Genomic DNA, 17,200 nt, shown 5'->3' on the forward strand with positions numbered 1-17,200 from the left:
TCCATGTGACATGTCTCCAGTGCTGTGAATTTAATAGCCAATCTCTGTTCTTCACCTCACAGCTGAAGGGGCTACAGAGTGCAAGGAGAAACCAGCCTGTTCGGAGAAAGACTATTTTCAGATCCACACACCCTGTGACAGCGAGGGGAAGGTACATTGGGTGCTCTACTTCTCACCCAAATGTCCTCTGTGATTTAATTATTGATAGCATTCAGTGTTTTCAGACATTCGTACCGTATATTGTTAGGTGAGAATGGGCAGATTGTTACATCTGTGCTAATCCAGACGCAGATCATCTACAAGTGGATCGAGCCCAAGATCTGCGTGGAGAACGTGACGGGCTCGGTGGCGCTGCCCCCTTCTGGGGAAAGACAGCCATGCCCACCATGTAACCCCGGCTTCTACAACAATGACACAGCCAACTGCTCCCCCTGTCCCACTGGCACCTACTCTGATGGCATTAAAGGTAACAGAACATTTTCCCCTCACAGTGTATTTGAAGGCATTTGTCATATTCTATCTGGTATGGTACTCAAGATGTGGTTCCTCCATATGGTCAACTGTAGCTAGTATGTACTGACTGCTCAAATAATTTTTTTTTAGATTATTATTGATAACTTTTTTCCCAGTTAGAAAGTAATTTATACTTTCTAACTGTCATTGCTACTTTACCAATTTCAGACTAATACAGGCGTAACATTGTGGAACAAGCATAACCTATGTGAAGCTAAACAATATTTAAAATGTTATTTTAATTATTATATATCATCCTGTTAATTAAGGCAGCACAAACTTTTTGTGTGAAAATAAAAAATTAGGTGACCTTTTATTTTGTGGAGGCACTCTGTGGCAAAAATGTTCACTGGTCTTCAGATTGATCACCTCTACTGGCTTTCATGTTATTGTAACCCTGTGCTGTAAAACAATGTATTGGCAGCATGTGAGAAGTGCCCAGCAGGCACAGAACCATCCCTGGGCTATGAGTTCAAATGGTGGAACACGCTACCCTCCATTATGAAGACGTCCTGCTTCAATGTGGGCAACTCCAAGTGCGACGGCATGAACGGTGAGTGGGGTGTAGTTGGAGCATCTGGGGACTAGATGGCGCTGTGACATCACAGGAGGACAAAAATTAAAGCTCAAAAATTCAAACCAAGTTGCAGCTCACTCACTCAAAGCAAACATGTCTCTTGTTACATGCATTTATTTATTTTTATAACACTAGAAATGATATTTGTTCTGCTGTCTACTGCTGGAGGGAGAGGGAACAAGAGAGAGAGAGAGAGAGAGAGTGAGAGGAGATACAGAGACAGTGCGAGAGAGGGGGGAAAAAGGGGAGAGAGGGTTAGGGAAAGTAAGGGTGGAGACGGAGAAAGACAAAGGAATAAGAAGTGGAAAAGAGATGAGGGAAGGAAAAAGAGATGAAGAGAGAAGGAGAGAAGTTTAACTTGACAGAATGTGGCAACAGCAGACCCGGAAGATGCAGCCTCTTCAGCCCTGACGCAGCAGACTCCTTATCTCTCTCTTTCCCCTCCCGCCTCAGTAATGGGCTATGCAGAACAGCAGGGAAAAGCACATTTTAATATCAGGACTTATACCTCAGAGCCTCCATGTGTTCCCTTCCTCAGCAAATACATTCATTTGGAAAAGTACACTGTAGCTTGAGGGCATGCTGAGTGTGGCCCGCGCACTGCTATCAAATCCGAATCGACTTATTTCAGCAGCTAGATCACAGTCATGGCACAGGCATTCTCCTCCCTTATGACCACATTTCAGCATGGGGGATGCATTCACTATACTCTTTTCCTCTTGTCTTGTCCTCTCGGCAACAGTCGATATAGTAAATTCAGCCCGATTATGTCCCCATTTGAGGGAGGGTGTTTATGTAGACACTTGAATCAGTTAATCCTAATTATTATTTAAAGTGCATGGCTGTGACTGTGCAAGAGCTCCTTGCAAGCTCAGAGTAATGCAATACAATGATTAAAATTCTGGTTGTGCCGGTGGCAAGAATATTAGTCTTAGCTGCTGCTACTGCAGCTTCAAATGTCACAGTGTCATATTTGGTGTCCAGAAGGTGGTGCAAGATTCTGTTGCATTCATGTACTATCCTTTAATAAGTGATGGGTTGACTTCATTTGCAGTGCATTGCATCAGTCTGCAATTGATATGCTTCACACCTTCACACAGTGACTCATTTATACTGCTTGATTTATACAGGAGCTATAGAGGTGAAAAGCCCCATTGCTCGTTTATAAAGGTACAATGGCAGTTTGCTCCCCTAGGATTGTATCCCACATTCCAGTGCTCTGGCCACCATTACACCTCCCCATCGGCTGACTAATTGTGCCCTACTGTTAAAATATGGTGTTATGAACCCCCAAAAGTGGTGGCAACTAACTGCCGCCCATTCAGGTGACCTGAACCACCAAGTTCAAGAATGTGTCAAGTCACCTTCTCAGATGATTGGAAAATCTCATTGAGGTTTTGAAACGGCAATGAAATTTTTCCCTGTCAGAGAACAAGTATATGGTAAAATGTATCATGATATGTGTGTTAAAGAGTAGTGTTTTTTACAAATGAATGACTGAGCTCTGTGGTTCATCAGGATGGGAGGTGGCGGGGGATCACATCCACAGTGGAGCTGGGGGCTCGGACAATGACTACCTCATCCTGAACCTCCGCATCCCTGGTTTCAAGTGGGTACAGTCCCCGTACGCACTCACAGCTGGGGTAATGCTGTTAAAGGGCGCCTCCGATTGGCTCTGTGAGAACTTTTTACACTAGTTTCAGCATCTGCCCTGCATTGTGAGAGAAAGCGAGTTGCTTTATGTAGTTACCTCTCGCTGTGAACACAACTAATCTAAAATTTATTGACAGAAAATTACCCAGATTGCATCAAATTAATAGCAACCTCCAATTAGATATGTTAAATGGTGGTGAAAAGGGAGATGAGTGAGAGTAGCCCTTGGTGCCTGCTGCAAAGGTAAAGAGTATGCAGTTGCTCTAAAATGACTCTGATATTGATGGATTTTAGCATCATTGCAATCAGGGTTATGAAACAGGCTAATAAATGTGTTGCAGTTTCTCTGGAGGAATTGGTTGTGATCTTTGTTCTTTTAGACTCCCCACATCAATGGAAGGAACCACAGGCAGAGAGTTTGGCCGCATTACCTTTGTGTTTGAGACCATCTGCTCTGCCGACTGTGAGCTCTACTTCATGGTGGTATGTCAACCCAAACCTTCCCATCCCCATACCATTGCACTGCCGCCTACTGAATCCTGTTCATTTCAGTTTGACTACTATTAGTTAATTGGTGTTATTGATTGTATGGGAGTATCTGCTAATCCTAAGGGTGAATAAAAAGCTAGTTCAGGCCGGGGCATCTCTTTGGCTACCATAGTCCAATCATGTTTTTGTTTTCCCTATATTTTTATATTTTTGTTCTATGGCCTGATGGGATTTGGTGTCAGAACATTTATCAGCCGTAGGGGTCAAAGCTGTGAAGAAATGATGAGTCACGCTGTAAGACAAAATGCGCAAAATGCTGGGAGTCAGTGACTGCAGTCAGAGACTGGGTCAGATGTCACCAAGGGGAAACTGTAGAGGCCCTGTCTGAGGGCATGTATTATATATAGATATGCTTTGAATCCGAATGACAAAGATTCTTTACCCAGATGGTCGCCATTGCTCAGCAGTTTCTTTATGTGGAATGTGACCTTGTGTACTCTGGACAAAGGAATCACACTGTTGGTTGATGAATGGTTGTTATGTGCAGCAAAAATTACACATTTCCTTTGTGAACATGCTACTCGGTCTAATAAATCTTATGACATCAGTGCGTGCTAGTAGTAGTTGCATGTTCAATTCCTGTGCTGCCCCCTGCAGGATGTGAACAGGAGGAGCACCAATGTGGTGGAGTCTTGGGTGGGCAGCAAGGAAAGGCAGTCCTACACCCACATTATGACCAAAAATGCCTCCGTGTCCTACACCTGGGCTTTCCAGAGGACCAGCCAGGCCCAAGATGTAAGTGTGGAGTACTGCAATGGCTCATGGGATACTGCAACACAGCACCTGGTGGCTAGAATCTTTATACCCCTCTAACACAGAATGGATATGTGGTTTGTCCTTGTCTTTCTATGGGTCAAGAGGACTGAGGGTGGGTCGAGAGGTAGAGTAATCTTAGCTATTGTAGAATTTAGCCCAGGGCGGTCACTTTTCTTTGTGAAGCATCTATAAAGGGTGTATATATAGAGCTTGTTTTGTGTTAAGGGTGCTTAAGATGTCAGTGCAATCAAACAACATGCCCGGGGGGCTTTTGTCCTCAGACTTGGGCACAACACTATTCGTTTTGGCAAGATCAAGCATTGGCACTCCATGGTGTGGCTCAACAGTGGAAGGGTAGCCAGTGACTGGCATCTCTGTTACACACAGATGCATACTATGGCTGTCTCCAGAACAGCACAGACATGTGTAATGTATCATATCCCTAGAGAGCATATTCATGCCTATAGTGTCTGACCTTTATGTAACAGTACCGACACTTGCAGTGTCATCTCCAGTCTGTCTCTTCTCTTTTTTCCTGGAAAGTCTGTATATGAGAAATTGCCTTTGAAGTGCATGTAATTGCTTGGATGTCTCCTGATTTCATTTATGCTGACTGCATAATGTATAAGTGACCATGCTCGCACACTTATTCCACTTCATGCATTCTGCTCATTGGTATATAGTACACCGAGAGCAATATTCATGTTATTTTTATTTTGTGTATTCTGCTTGTTTTTTTAATGACTGTATTCTGCTTGTTTTTTTAATGATAGTGATGAACATCTTGTTCTGCCTGCGGAAGTCTCTGGAATACTTCTGCTATGACTGTGTCTCATCCCTGTTTCAGATCAGGCAGTTTGTCAACGACATTGTGAAGATCTACTCCATCACGGTGACCAACGCCCAGAATGGGGTGGCCTCCTCTTGCCACGCCTGTGCCCTGGTGTCCCATGACCCTGGCACCTCCTGTGTCCCCTGCCCTGCTGGACACTACATCGATAAAGAAACCAACCAGTGCAGGGAGTGCCCACCAGACACCTACCTCTCCGGGCACCAAATCTACGGCAAGGAGGCCTGTCTGCCCTGTGGTCCCGGCAGCCAGAGCAACAAGGTACTTGTAGTTCTTCGCAGGCTTGAAAAAGTGTAGTTTTAAGAGTTTATCCTGAGATACTGATCTCATTCATTTCCATATAGAATGGCTGTTACAGTAAGTGAATGAGGGATAGGTGGAAAAGTAGAAGGACTCATTATTGAATGAAAAATTTGGAAATAAGAAAGTGTATTGTACCACGAAGCCATTCACATTTGCCTTTTCTTGGCTGCATGTTAGGATTCAAATTTTAGAAAACGTACATCAAGACCATCATTTTTGGAAACCTCTTCCTTTTTTGACTGGCCAGTGGCCTAATGCAGAGTGACTCATTAAATGTATGTTTTACATGGCATCAATTTAGGCTGGTGGATAAACTGAGAAGCATTTTCAGTTAAGTTACCTGCACCTTTAGGAGAACAGTATAGTGTCCCTCCTGGGAATTTAACTAGTACACTTTTGGTTTCAAAGTTCAGTTCTTTGTCATTTTTATTTTATTCTCTTAAGTGTTGCATTTTTGGTCAGAACGGGGGCTCCTGTCGGTTCCTTCGTGGTGCTTGTGTGATTTCTACCTCAGAGGAAGTCCTTTTTCAGCATTCTGTAATGAGGTCGGATCTGAGCTTTTTTCTGTGGGGGAGGGTTTGGTGGATCCGACTGCCTTCCGTTCCGCTAAATCACTCTGGAGAGGCACCAGAGAGAAACGCCCTGCAGGCAGTGAGGAACGCCCTGCAGGCAGCCCGGAGACAGAGGCAGGCGGCCTGCAGATGCGGGCACGTAGACGGATGGCGGGAACAACGGCGCCTTTCATCATGGCTGCTCGTCGGGCTGCCAGGCGCTCTCCGCGGTGCTGAACCGCCCCTCCGTGTCACCGCCGGTGCTCTCTCTCTCTCTCTCTGGCTGCCAATAATGGGGCTCTTTGTTGCCTTTGCTTTCCCCCTTGAAGGAGCACTCTCTCTGCTTCAGCGACTGCACATTCTCGCACGCGGCGCGCAACCGGACCCTGACCTACGACTTCAGCCAGCTGGGCCCCGGGGGCTCCATCATGAACGGGCCCAGCTTCACTTCCAAGGGCACTAAGTACTTCCACTTCTTCAACATCAGCCTGTGCGGACGTGAGGTACGCAGTCTGTGTGGGCACCCGTTCTTTCCCGCTCTGAGCGCCGAAGGACACTCCGACTGCATTTTTAGTGCATAAGTAATCCTCATCGCTGATTAGCAGTTTTTGGAAGCTAAAGGACAACTTCATAAAAGAAAGGGGAAGTCCTGTGGTAGGTTATAGAATGGTAAAAGCCTAATCACAAGCAAAATGCACAATTCCGCCCTTTCCCGCCTACAGGGTGAGAGGGCGGCCGTTTGCAATGACAATGTGACAGACCTGTCCAGCAAGAACCTGCTGAGAGAGCCCAGCGAGTTAATGAACAACGTGGAGACCTTCATTTGTATGTCAACTATCATTCCCTCTGATGGGCGGGGCTTCAGGACAGCTGTCTCCTCCCAGTCCATCAGCTTGGCAGACATTTTCCTGGGTAAGAGGGAAGTTGGGCATCACTTTCTGTAGGCTATATGAGAATGAGGTGGTAGGGCCTATTTGTAGGGGGAAGACTCACTATAAAATAAAAGAAGTAAAACTGGGGTGAAGGCTTGACTATGGGTTCAAATTTGTATTGTTTGTCAGCCTAAGACATAGCCCTTGTCTAATTACAAGGATGAAGGCAAACCTTCTGTTGATCTGAAAGGAGTGTTTCTGAGTAACTGAGATGAGATCCAAGATTTGTAGGTAGGCAGTAGGGGCTTCTACCTGTTTGTTCAATGAGACCTGGTGCAGCACATTTGACTGCAGTAGAGAGCTCTTTCGCATTACTGCTGAGTTTTCTAGCCCAAGCACAGATTTAGGCCCCCCTATTGGGCTGAGTTGGGTGCAGCCTGTTGTTAAACCATTCTCTTACTATTGGTATTGCCCCTGTTCAGTAATAGACTGGTAGGGGACATGAAAAATGAAATCTTTAGGTAAGGCATTTTCTAGTGATCATATTATTTCAAATATTTTCAACTCATGGTCTATGACTGACAGCTTCTGTTGTTTTGTCATGCTGCTGCTTTGTCATGTCATGAATACCCATCTGTTTTTGAAATGTTGGACTGACTGTGTTGTCTGATTGGGTCTGAAGGTGCAACAGTGGAAAATGCACTCAGCGGTATCAGTGTGAGCCCAGATCTCTTCAGCAAAACATCAAAGGGACTGCCTGATGTCAACTTCTTCTACCGGTGAGTGCTGACAAGGGTATGCATTGTTAGATTTCAAAAGACAGCCAAAGAACTGTGTGCTGCAACAAAAAGCATGTTGTTTATTGTGGAACTTTCTGTTTATTTATCACACATAATGGACGAGCAAACCATTTTAAAGCAAATTTAGTGCTGGTCGCGCTTGTTCAGATGTGACATCACTGCCCTATGTGCTTACAATTATTATTATTTAAATCTGAATACTATATGGCCTGTTTTGGTCTCAGGTCTCCTCAAGCAACATCATCTTGTGAAACAGGACGGAATGCGGTCACCATATTGCGGTGTAACCCAGAGACAACCAACCGGGGAGACCTGACAGTGTCCAGGTATCCTCTTCTGAGTCTAACTGTGTATAAAATGAGGGATGAGTATATAATGTACCATACTGCTACCTGTAAAGCTTTACAAGTCCTCTGCTGGAATCTATATATTACACCCTCCTGAGGTTACAGTACAGCAGCTATTTATTACATCAATACATGGAGGGAGAATGTCATGCAGTACATTATGATAGGCAAGTCATGTATTTTGTCCATAATAAGTATGTAAATACATGCAATGCCAATGCCATGGATAACCAGAAAGGCTTGTGCGTTCCTTACTGAGGTAATCATCACAAATGAAGAACCTGGATTGAATGAACTGTTCTCATCGTTATGTATTCTTATGTGATTATATAAAGATATTACATAATTTTTGATCCAAAGTCAGAGCACATTTACAGTTCATTCTCTGAAAAAAAGGACTGCAGCTTTGTTGAAGGTTATAAAACAGAGATACGTGAAAGTAGCAGTTTTGAAACACTTTGGCATGTGAAATCATCAAACCCAAATCCTCTTACGGCTCTTGAATTAGTGTGGAAGGGAAAGTTTTTTTCTCCTCCTGATTTTCATCTTTGGTCTGTGGGATTCTGACGTGGTGAATATTTGCCCTCTTTAAGTTATCTTTCAGCTCAAGCCCATCTGTCTTTACCAAAAGTTTGTACTACTGCAGTAGAATTACTTAAAAACTCTTTCCTTTTGCAGATGAACATTTGTGAGAAAATAGTGCTGTTTGTGCAGGGAGGGGATGATTCACAGACGTTCCCGTTTCAGTCATGTATTTGCAAGGCATTACCATCCACCTGCTCACCCAATCTGAGTGTCTCCACAGTGTCTGATTGAGCTCACTTCCTGTTTCTACAGTAAGTGTCCAGCAGGGACCTGTGATGGCTGCACTTTCTACTTCCTGTGGGAGAGTGCAAGTGCTTGCCCACAGTGCACCGAGGCAGACTACCACAAAATTGAGGGGGCTTGCAAAGGTGGCATTCAGGTCAGACATGCTCCTCCTCTTTCACAAATTGGTTTCACAAATCCTCCCCCTCTCTTCTCTGGTTTGAATTACAATTTATTTCCGTTTTTCCGCCCTTAATTCGTATTGACTTTGCCTTCCTCAAGAAAATTATATAGTTTTCACACATTTGTATTGCTGGGCGTTTCCTGAAACAATCTGGAAATCAAGACTAGTCCTAAACGCTACCGGGCTGTTCATAAAAACACAGTGTGAACATCATGTGACCATGAGATGTTTCTCTTTAGGACACCCACTATGTGTGGAATGAGCCAAGGCTGTGCACTAGAGGAGTCTCTCTCCCAGAGAAGAGGTCCTCTCCCTGTGAGGCCATAGACTTCTGGCTGAAACTGGGAGCAGGGACTGGGGCCTTCACTGCCGTGCTGCTCATATCTCTCTCCTGTTACTTCTGGAAGAAGAATAAGAGGTGTGTGGGAAGTGTGCCTTCATTTACATCTGCAGTTAACACACAAGCTAATGCCAAGATAACACATGGCTAATGGACTCACAATTTTAGCATCATAGCTATATATGGAGACATAGCAACTTTCTTACTGGAGCTTTATTACATATGCAAATTCTGATCAATTATAAATCTTGCAGGCATTTCTGCATTGGTTTTTCCTTCCTTACAGACAAAGCTGCTTACACTAGTGATTTTTGTGGAAAATATAATCATTTGTTGGATCTTACTTGCTGAACTTGATTGATGCCGTTGGTAATTGGTGAACCAGTCATGCTCTGTTCTGTTCATTGGCAGGCTGGAGTATAAATACTCCCGGTTGGTGATGTCGGCCAATAAGGAGTGCGAGCTGCCAGCGGCTGACAGCTGCGCCATCATGGAGGGTGAGGATAATGAAGAAGAGGTGGTGTACTCCAACAAACCCTCGCTCCTAGGAAAATTCAAGTCCATTGCTGCAAAGGTGAGACCTCTCCCTGCTATCACCTGTATCTATCACAAGTAATTCTATGTGATAAGGAATAAACCTGATGAAGTGATAGCAAAATATGTCATTGTCATCCTCATTAAACTACAGCATGTTCAGTAATGTGTCGTGTCAAATGAAACTACATCTTTAATGCCGTAAGTTGGGAGTTTGGGACAGTGTTTTGTTTGTTGAAAAACCAGTGTTAGGGAAGTCGGCTCTTGTGTTTCTGAGCTCTCGCCCATTTAGGAAACAACCGGGGAGCTGGCAGGGAGCTAGCAGGGGGTTGGCGGTTGTCCTGTACTGATTCATTTAACAAGGGCACACTGACAAAACATTATTTGTTTACTGAATGCCTAACAAAAACAGACACTGATCAACCCCTGAATTTGAGGATGTGTCATGTGGCCTGCTAAATCAGGGGCAGTTCCTCAGTTGGCGCATGTGATGACTGCATTTAAGTTCAATGTTTCTCAGACATCAGTGGAAGTTTAATCCTTCCCCCCCCCTTCACCATCAAAGGGCCTGAATTCAACTCGGATATCTTTGCAGACAATGATGCATGACCGTAGAGGGGGATACAGCCCTGATGTGTCTTCCTTAATTTTGATCCAAAAGCAATCCACTAATACAAAATGGCTGCTTTTAAGGTTAGAGTATATTCAATTGTAGAAAGGGATGCAATGGTTCAAACGAAAGGGATATATGCTACATATGAAAATACATGGAAGTGTAACAGTGTTTTACCCCCCTTTCCCCCTCAGCCTGTTTTAAATTATTATTAAATGCCTGTTTAATTTAGATGGCCATTGGCAGCTGTAAGAACTTAAGAGAGTATTTATTTACTCTGGAACCAGTGTTGTATAAAGTGCACTGTGTAAAACGTTGGTGTATGATTTGAATTGTCTGTCTCAGTGTGGAATGAAAAGCCAAGGTTTTTGTTTCTGCATGTGGCCAGCCACCTTAAACAGAATGGCTGTGATGTGAGCAAGGATTCTGCTCTTGGTTTGTCTCCTGGAGTGACGTGCAACTGACACATTCTTGTTTCCAGGGTAATGACGAAAGCTGTGAGTCTGTCCAGCTGAAGCCCAAGCCAGAGCGGTGGGTGTGGGGGTAAAGGGCCGGGAGACATTTTATGACTGAAAAACCCACCCTTAACAAGCCCGTGAAATGACCCACCAATCTGGAACTCAGCCTGTGAAGATATTCATGGCCGTTGGCCTCAACAAAGTTATAATTGGAAATGTGGGAAGTGCCCTACCAGCATTCAAAATGGAGGCTGATGGCGCTAAGTTACCTGGAAGTAACATATGCTAAGGAAGAGATATACGCTCACAAAAATACACTTTACCGACATGCGTTCCAGGAGTGTCTTGCTGGCTGTTTCTTGATCCTGTTTTGCCAGATGTGCAGGTCGCTTTTTTTGCAATGAGCTCTTCCATCATACGTTTTAAGCGTTCCCACTTGTCAGGTGTGAAAAGGCTGAATGGCTGAGACTCCCATGCTGCAGCGTGCTGTGACATTGGCCAACCACCACGCATTTAATTGAGCAGTGGGGACAGAACATGGAGAAGCATTGCACAAGATCTCCATGGTGGTATGGCGTTCCAGTGTCCGCGGACAGTATCTGAAGCAATCTGATGTGAAATATCAGCTGGATGGCTGTGCTAAGGACTACTTCTTCTTGTTTGATATTTAATGGTTGTGTGCTTGTATTTTGTTTCCTTATGGTGTCCTGTATTATGTCTGCCACATTAAATTGTTGTCACATGAATGTTTATGGGATTGCACACTGCTTGATAATGTCCACATCCAGTTGTCTGTTTTGTACCTCAATGATGCTCATGGCCCTGGTCAGGTGACCCTTTCAGACCTCCGATTGAGGCTATGTTCTGTATCTGACTGAATAAGTACTCTGTCAGATCATTTCAGCCCACAAATTCCTTGAATCTTTGCCTTTCCATCACATAATTTCATTAAAACTGACTGCCATAAAAATATCAATATCACATGTCCAATATCTGCTGCTTCTATTTGTATTTTTTTCTGGTTCAATACATAGCATATTTAAGGGAGAGCAAGCCTGTCCTGAGCAAATCACAAATCTTGGAAATTGTATTGTTTGTAATCATGCAGTGAAACATCCTAAATTATGCAGACAGTGTTATACTAGAAAAGGCAACGTGCATTTGCTACAGAACTCAATGGTATAAATGGAACTGATATCCTGCTATTTTGTAATCACCCTGTTCACCATTTGTGATCATTTCTGAATACTAAATTAGATATGCTCCAGCCCCAACCCCAACACCCTGTTTTCTCAGTTTGCTGAAAGGACTTCACTTTGAAGGGTGAGCAGAGGTCGGGCTGCTGTGATTAACACAAGGGGCTTTAGACCCATTATGATTCCACTTGGAGCAAAGTCACCGAGATGTGCATGGCCGAAAAATTCTGCCCTAGAGGGAGAAAAACCTCTCAATAGAGCCCTTCCCTGTACCTGTCGTCTATGCACATAAACAACTGATAAAAGGAACATTTTTCTAAAGCTTTGCTTTATCACATTATAGACTTTCACAGCATTCTTGTGGGAGAGACTTAAAAAAAAAAATCCCTCAGAAACTCTATTTTGTCTCTTGCCTGTCTGTAATCCCGTGAAATGCAGACTGGATGGCAGTAGAAGGGACACGCTGAGGGATGTAAAATGTCATTGATAAACAGTCACTGCTTAAATCATCACAAATTAACTTGTGATTTCCTTTGGGCCTGAAACACCGCAACTAATTGTGTCCTCTGCTCTTTTAAAGTCAGAACTGTGTGTAAAAGCATGACGGAGCTTTTTAGCCAACTTCAGCAATGAATGTTCTTTTCCTTTCTTTTTTTTTTCTCGCTTCTCAGGATTCTGGTACTTTGTTTTTAGGTCACATCCAAACGCGTAAGCACGACTTGGAATAATCGGCCACGCCATGGCAGTTATGTGGGTTAGACCTGAGGATAGTCATGCAGATTGCACAGCTCCCCGACTATCCCTTAAGTCAAGCAAACCCCACTCACTGGAGAAGGCAGTTCCTCAGCCATGATCCTGATGTTCCTCTTCCTGGAGAATCCTCTTCTCTCCCAGGAGAATCTTTCAAGGGTAGACTGGTGGATTTTTTCTGAAGGATTAAAGCTTTAAACACTCATTCAGAACTATTTTAACTTTGTCTCCGCAATGCAGTCATGAAACCAGCAAGGCAAGAAATTAAAGAGACTCAAACAGTGATTGATTAGTGTTTATTAGCATGTGCTCATGTCCTCGTTATTGCACTTCATTGGCACTGTACTATTGCTTTATGCTTAGCCAGATACTGCCTGAGTTCAGGTTGGCCCAAGACAACACAGTTTTTCTGCATGGGAACAATTGGGAAATTGGACTTGCCAGCTGGGATGAAAGTTTTTATTATTAAACCAAGGCCTGGCACAGTGTCTATTCCATCTCACTCATTGCACCATTGGGGAGACCACTTGGGTGTATACATATTTTCAAGACATGATCCCCACACTTTTGGCTTGGCCCCGCACTTGACCCCAAGCTAGCCAGCCATATCCTCAGTCCTCTTCTGCAATGTCCTCAGTGGAGGCAAGAAGAGAGATGTTGCCAAGCTGTCTGAGTTTACCAGCTGAGTTCCAGGACCTCTCCCAAAGGATTTTGGGGAAGTGAAAGATGCTGCGGGCATCCACATGGGCCATAGTGCCATGTTGTGTATCTCTCAAGAGAAGGACTGGGGAGTGATATACTGCATGACAAAAAATGTTTCTGCAGAAACTGTTTGACTTGGGGCATGAGGCTACTTCACCGAATCCACAGCACGACTTCATGTGGCAATCCCAACATGCACATTTCTTTTGTGGTTTAGTTTTTCTTAACCACATGAGCTGGGGTGTAATTCAGCCATCTCAGGAATTTCATTTTCAGTTTTCTTCCATTTCTTCCATAGCAACAGACTTCCATATGCATCTGGGTGTGTTCAGATGCTATATCACCATTGAGATCCTTGGCTAAGTTCAATGGGCTGGACATTACATTTTAGAAAACAGTTGATAAGAGGTCAAATGTAAAGTTAGCTATTGACCATATTGAATCATTTGCACATTTCACCTTTTAAATGCAAATGAAATTATTTTTTGCCATAATAGAACACAACAAAACAGGGAAGAGCAGAGGTGGTACTTCAGTACAGACATTTCAACCTCCATGTTGAGTTTGCTTCCTTTTTTTAAACATTGTTTTTCATCCAGAATGTCCTTGTCTTGGAGAAGGCGTGGCAAATTCTGATTGGTGGAACCAGGCCATATAAAGGTGCCCCATTTTAATTACTCAAATACATTGGAAGACAAGTCTCATATTCTCATATTATGCAAGCTCTGATGTACAACATTTTAATATTCTGTTTTGTGGTGCACGTCATGCTGAATTGTACAAGTCAAGTCTAAACAATATCTTCTTTACTGTTATGATAATTTATTAAATATGAATGGCTTTGGGAGTACTCCATATGTCATCTTCTTGTTCGCTACAGATGTTTGTAACTGCTGTCTGATGTCGTGTTTGCCTGAATTCATTTTTTAAAAATAGTTCAGAGTATGACTTGTTGGGTCTTCATATATAAATAAAGTAACATCACAAAGACATTCACATTGCCTCTAAACCCAGATACCTGTTATTTTAACAGCAGTTGGCAAGACTCAAATTGACTTAACATACCTGTGTCTCTAAAACAGCAATGCCTTAAAAATTGTATGCTAAACAGCATACCCTTCTGTAAATGTAAGCAGTTGGCACGAGGCAATACGATGCATCTGCTTCCTATCTGCACACAGTCTCATTATAAAACTACAAGACAAGTTAAGGCACAAAAGCCATCATCAATAAACATCATTACATTTTACTACAGGTTACATATTATTAGCAAGGTCTGCCACTGTTTAATTGTCATTACACTCTGTGACTCAAGATGATAATGTCAGACAGCACAGGCATCTTGACATCCTACAGACTTTACAAACACCAATTAATAGTTAGAGGAGCAAAATTGCATTTTTAAAATACGTTTGTCAATTTGCGGAACACTGTCAACTTGTGCTGTTAAAACCATCGTTTAAAAGTAATGTACATATTATATACAACATAGAAACACATAATCTGTTATCACAATGAGGCCTACAAAATAAAGTGACAAATAGTTTGTCCAAAATTCCCAATGCAGCATGTCAGTGGGTTACTGCTGCATCCAATCAATAATGTACAGTATAACAATGGAGTTTATGGTTATTTACAAAGCATAGTAAAGCTATCAAAAATCAAACTCTCCCAAAAACATCCTATAAAGTTTACTTTTGTTTTTCTAGAACAATGTCAGTTTTTTATGTACAGCCCTTAAAAATAATGTAATACACGCTTTCTACATTAATGGTACTAGCTCACAGGAGGTGCACAATATGTGCAAATTTGCTAACAGTCTAAGAGGAAGAGTTAGAGGGGTTGTATGGAGGTCACAGGGAGGACGTGGTGGAGTCGACGATCTCCCTCCCGTTACAGACAGTGGGCACGTAATGAGCGCTCACAGAACCTGTGAAGGAGAGGGTAAATCAGGACAGAACTCCTAAAGAGCGCCTCATTTTCCTTACCTACAAAAAAAGACATCATCTCCTGTCTAAGAACCGACAGCTCTTTGACATTTTCTCAGGAGGCGAACGTGTTTTCATCTACTCTTACTCCTTAGGGTACCTGGCTGTACATTTTAATTTTTTTCAAATATCAAATGTTTCACCTGGTCCATTTCTCAGTGTTTCAGGACATTTGACTCAAACTTTTCTTAATTGTTCCCACTGCTATAACATGCTTTATCATTTCAGAAGGTCATTCTTCAAGGTGGCAGACTCATCCACCGAAACGTGCAGTCAACTGCTTCTCCTTCTCCCTTTGCTATCCTCTGCGCATTCAATGTGCCACAGGACTCACTGTATTTTAATTAATCTACAAGCCTTTATCCGAACTTGCAGGCTCTACGGAAGGAATGGAGAATGCATAGGCTCATCTCTCTTGAAATACATTCATAAGGCACCTTGGACGTGGATGCTGCTACATGAGCAGGTATGTAATGGAGCATGCCTCTCACCGTGAGAGTACGGTGCCGCCGCGCCACCGATGCTGAAGCGGTTCAGGTTGTGCCGGTGGCTGGTGACGTTCTTCTGCGGCTGGAACAGGATGATGTGGACCTTCGGGGCGAACATGCACCCCAGGACCACGAAGCCGCTCAGGCTGACCGATATGCACATGGTTGTGGTCTGCACCTGCGGAGGGGAGAAAGCACGGGGTATGTGTCCTGAACCCAAGGGAAAGTGGAAAAAGACACACTCAGCTGTTCTGTGCTGCACTGATTTCCACAAACAGAGTTCCAGTCCTGCATTCGAACAGTTAAATTGGTGAGAACAACTACAAGAAAATATAACTCTGAGAAACAGTTTGTTGAATGTACTGAGAAAAATTAATTTGACTTGTAAGGTCTTTGCACTCAAATACATTCTGAAAATGTAAAAATAGTTCCAAGCTCAACAGAGATAGGCATGTTAATTGAAATTATGTTAATCAAAGGTTAAATCGTTATTATATTTTGAAGAAAACTACCGTTGAATTCCTTCAGAACTATTTGTACAATGTGAGGGATATCTGTATACACCAGCATTTCACCAGAAGCTGAGAGTAGATATCCATGCGACTGAGACACCTTTCTTAACTGGCAGGTTGTAGCTGCTGTTTACACAACTTTTAGCCTCCGGACAGACTGCTCTTGTGTTCTCAGTTCTTCTAAAATAATCGTCTTTCCAGTATTCAAAGGTCAAGCCAGTATTAAATTTATCTTATGCATAGTGTATAACGAAACATTCTTTGCATGCCATTTAACCAAGAGAAAATGGGTTTAAGACAGATCAGAAGTTCAATTTACCTCAGCATTCCCCTAATCATCCCCTCAGTCCATCTTTTTAGACTTAAATTAGTTTTTACTTCATTGACTGGGTCCTTTACAGATGCAAATTATCTCTCTTTAACGATTCAATTTTGTTTAAGCGATGTTAAACATTTAGCATTGCTGTCAACAGTTTGTCCACGTTTATCAGTACAGATGTTAATATAGAGTTTTTGAAATACCAGTTGTGTAACCAGTTCATAAACTATTGTATTAGCAAGATTACCTTTTCGAACCACTTATTCATAACAGGAATTATGACAGGCATCTGTCTTAATTGTGTCAGATCACTAAAAATGTAATGGTAGCAGACTAAGTGCATGCAGATGGGCCATAATAGTTACCTCTACACATCTACCAAGCAGAGTAATCAGCCTATTTCATATTAATTTTTGTTATTGTTTGTTTTAGAAAATGTTATGTGGTCTATAATAGTTGGTTACTTGTCTGATATTACACCTTTACATGGTTTCTGTGTATTTCATTAATGTAACAGGAAGAAGAAATTAAATGGAGC

At 42.8% G+C, this 17,200-nt stretch overlaps 2 protein-coding genes across 7 annotated transcripts in view; one reads left to right on the top strand and one right to left on the bottom strand.

The window, feature by feature from the left end:
• elapor2b (endosome-lysosome associated apoptosis and autophagy regulator family member 2b) overlaps nt 1-12,858 on the top strand; it is a 24,513-nt gene extending 11,655 nt beyond the window's left edge. For 3 of the 4 annotated variants that reach the window (XM_064343107.1, XM_064343105.1, XM_064343108.1), the window contains exons 8-22: nt 63-151; nt 286-466; nt 938-1,066; nt 2,609-2,699; nt 3,124-3,226; nt 3,890-4,027; nt 4,896-5,159; nt 6,082-6,255; nt 6,475-6,664; nt 7,307-7,403; nt 7,649-7,750; nt 8,609-8,735; nt 9,002-9,180; nt 9,514-9,676; nt 10,731-11,679. In XM_064343107.1, coding sequence (XP_064199177.1) covers nt 63-151; nt 286-466; nt 938-1,066; nt 2,609-2,699; nt 3,124-3,226; nt 3,890-4,027; nt 4,896-5,159; nt 6,082-6,255; nt 6,475-6,664; nt 7,307-7,403; nt 7,649-7,750; nt 8,609-8,735; nt 9,002-9,180; nt 9,514-9,676; nt 10,731-10,796 — 2,093 coding nt within the window. In that variant the 3' untranslated portion in view covers nt 10,797-11,679. Of the gene's footprint in view, nt 1-62; nt 152-285; nt 467-937; nt 1,067-2,608; nt 2,700-3,123; nt 3,227-3,889; nt 4,028-4,895; nt 5,160-6,081; nt 6,256-6,474; nt 6,665-7,306; nt 7,404-7,648; nt 7,751-8,608; nt 8,736-9,001; nt 9,181-9,513; nt 9,677-10,730; nt 11,680-12,574 lie in introns of those variants that run through there. The other variant, XM_064343106.1, reaches the window with a different exon arrangement.
• Nucleotides 12,859-12,934: 76 nt separating this feature from the next.
• grm3 (glutamate receptor, metabotropic 3) overlaps nt 12,935-17,200 on the bottom strand; it is a 39,716-nt gene continuing 35,450 nt past the window's right edge. For all 3 annotated transcript variants that reach the window (XM_064343111.1, XM_064343109.1, XM_064343110.1), the window contains 2 exons: nt 15,835-16,009; nt 12,935-15,285 (listed from right to left, as the gene is read on the bottom strand). In XM_064343111.1, coding sequence (XP_064199181.1) covers nt 15,209-15,285; nt 15,835-16,009 — 252 coding nt within the window. In that variant the 3' untranslated portion in view covers nt 12,935-15,208. The remainder of the gene's footprint in view (nt 15,286-15,834; nt 16,010-17,200) is intronic.

The sequence above is a fragment of the Anguilla rostrata genome, chromosome 7 (genome assembly GCF_018555375.3).
Source record: "Anguilla rostrata isolate EN2019 chromosome 7, ASM1855537v3, whole genome shotgun sequence".
Lineage (NCBI taxonomy): Eukaryota > Metazoa > Chordata > Actinopteri > Anguilliformes > Anguillidae > Anguilla > Anguilla rostrata.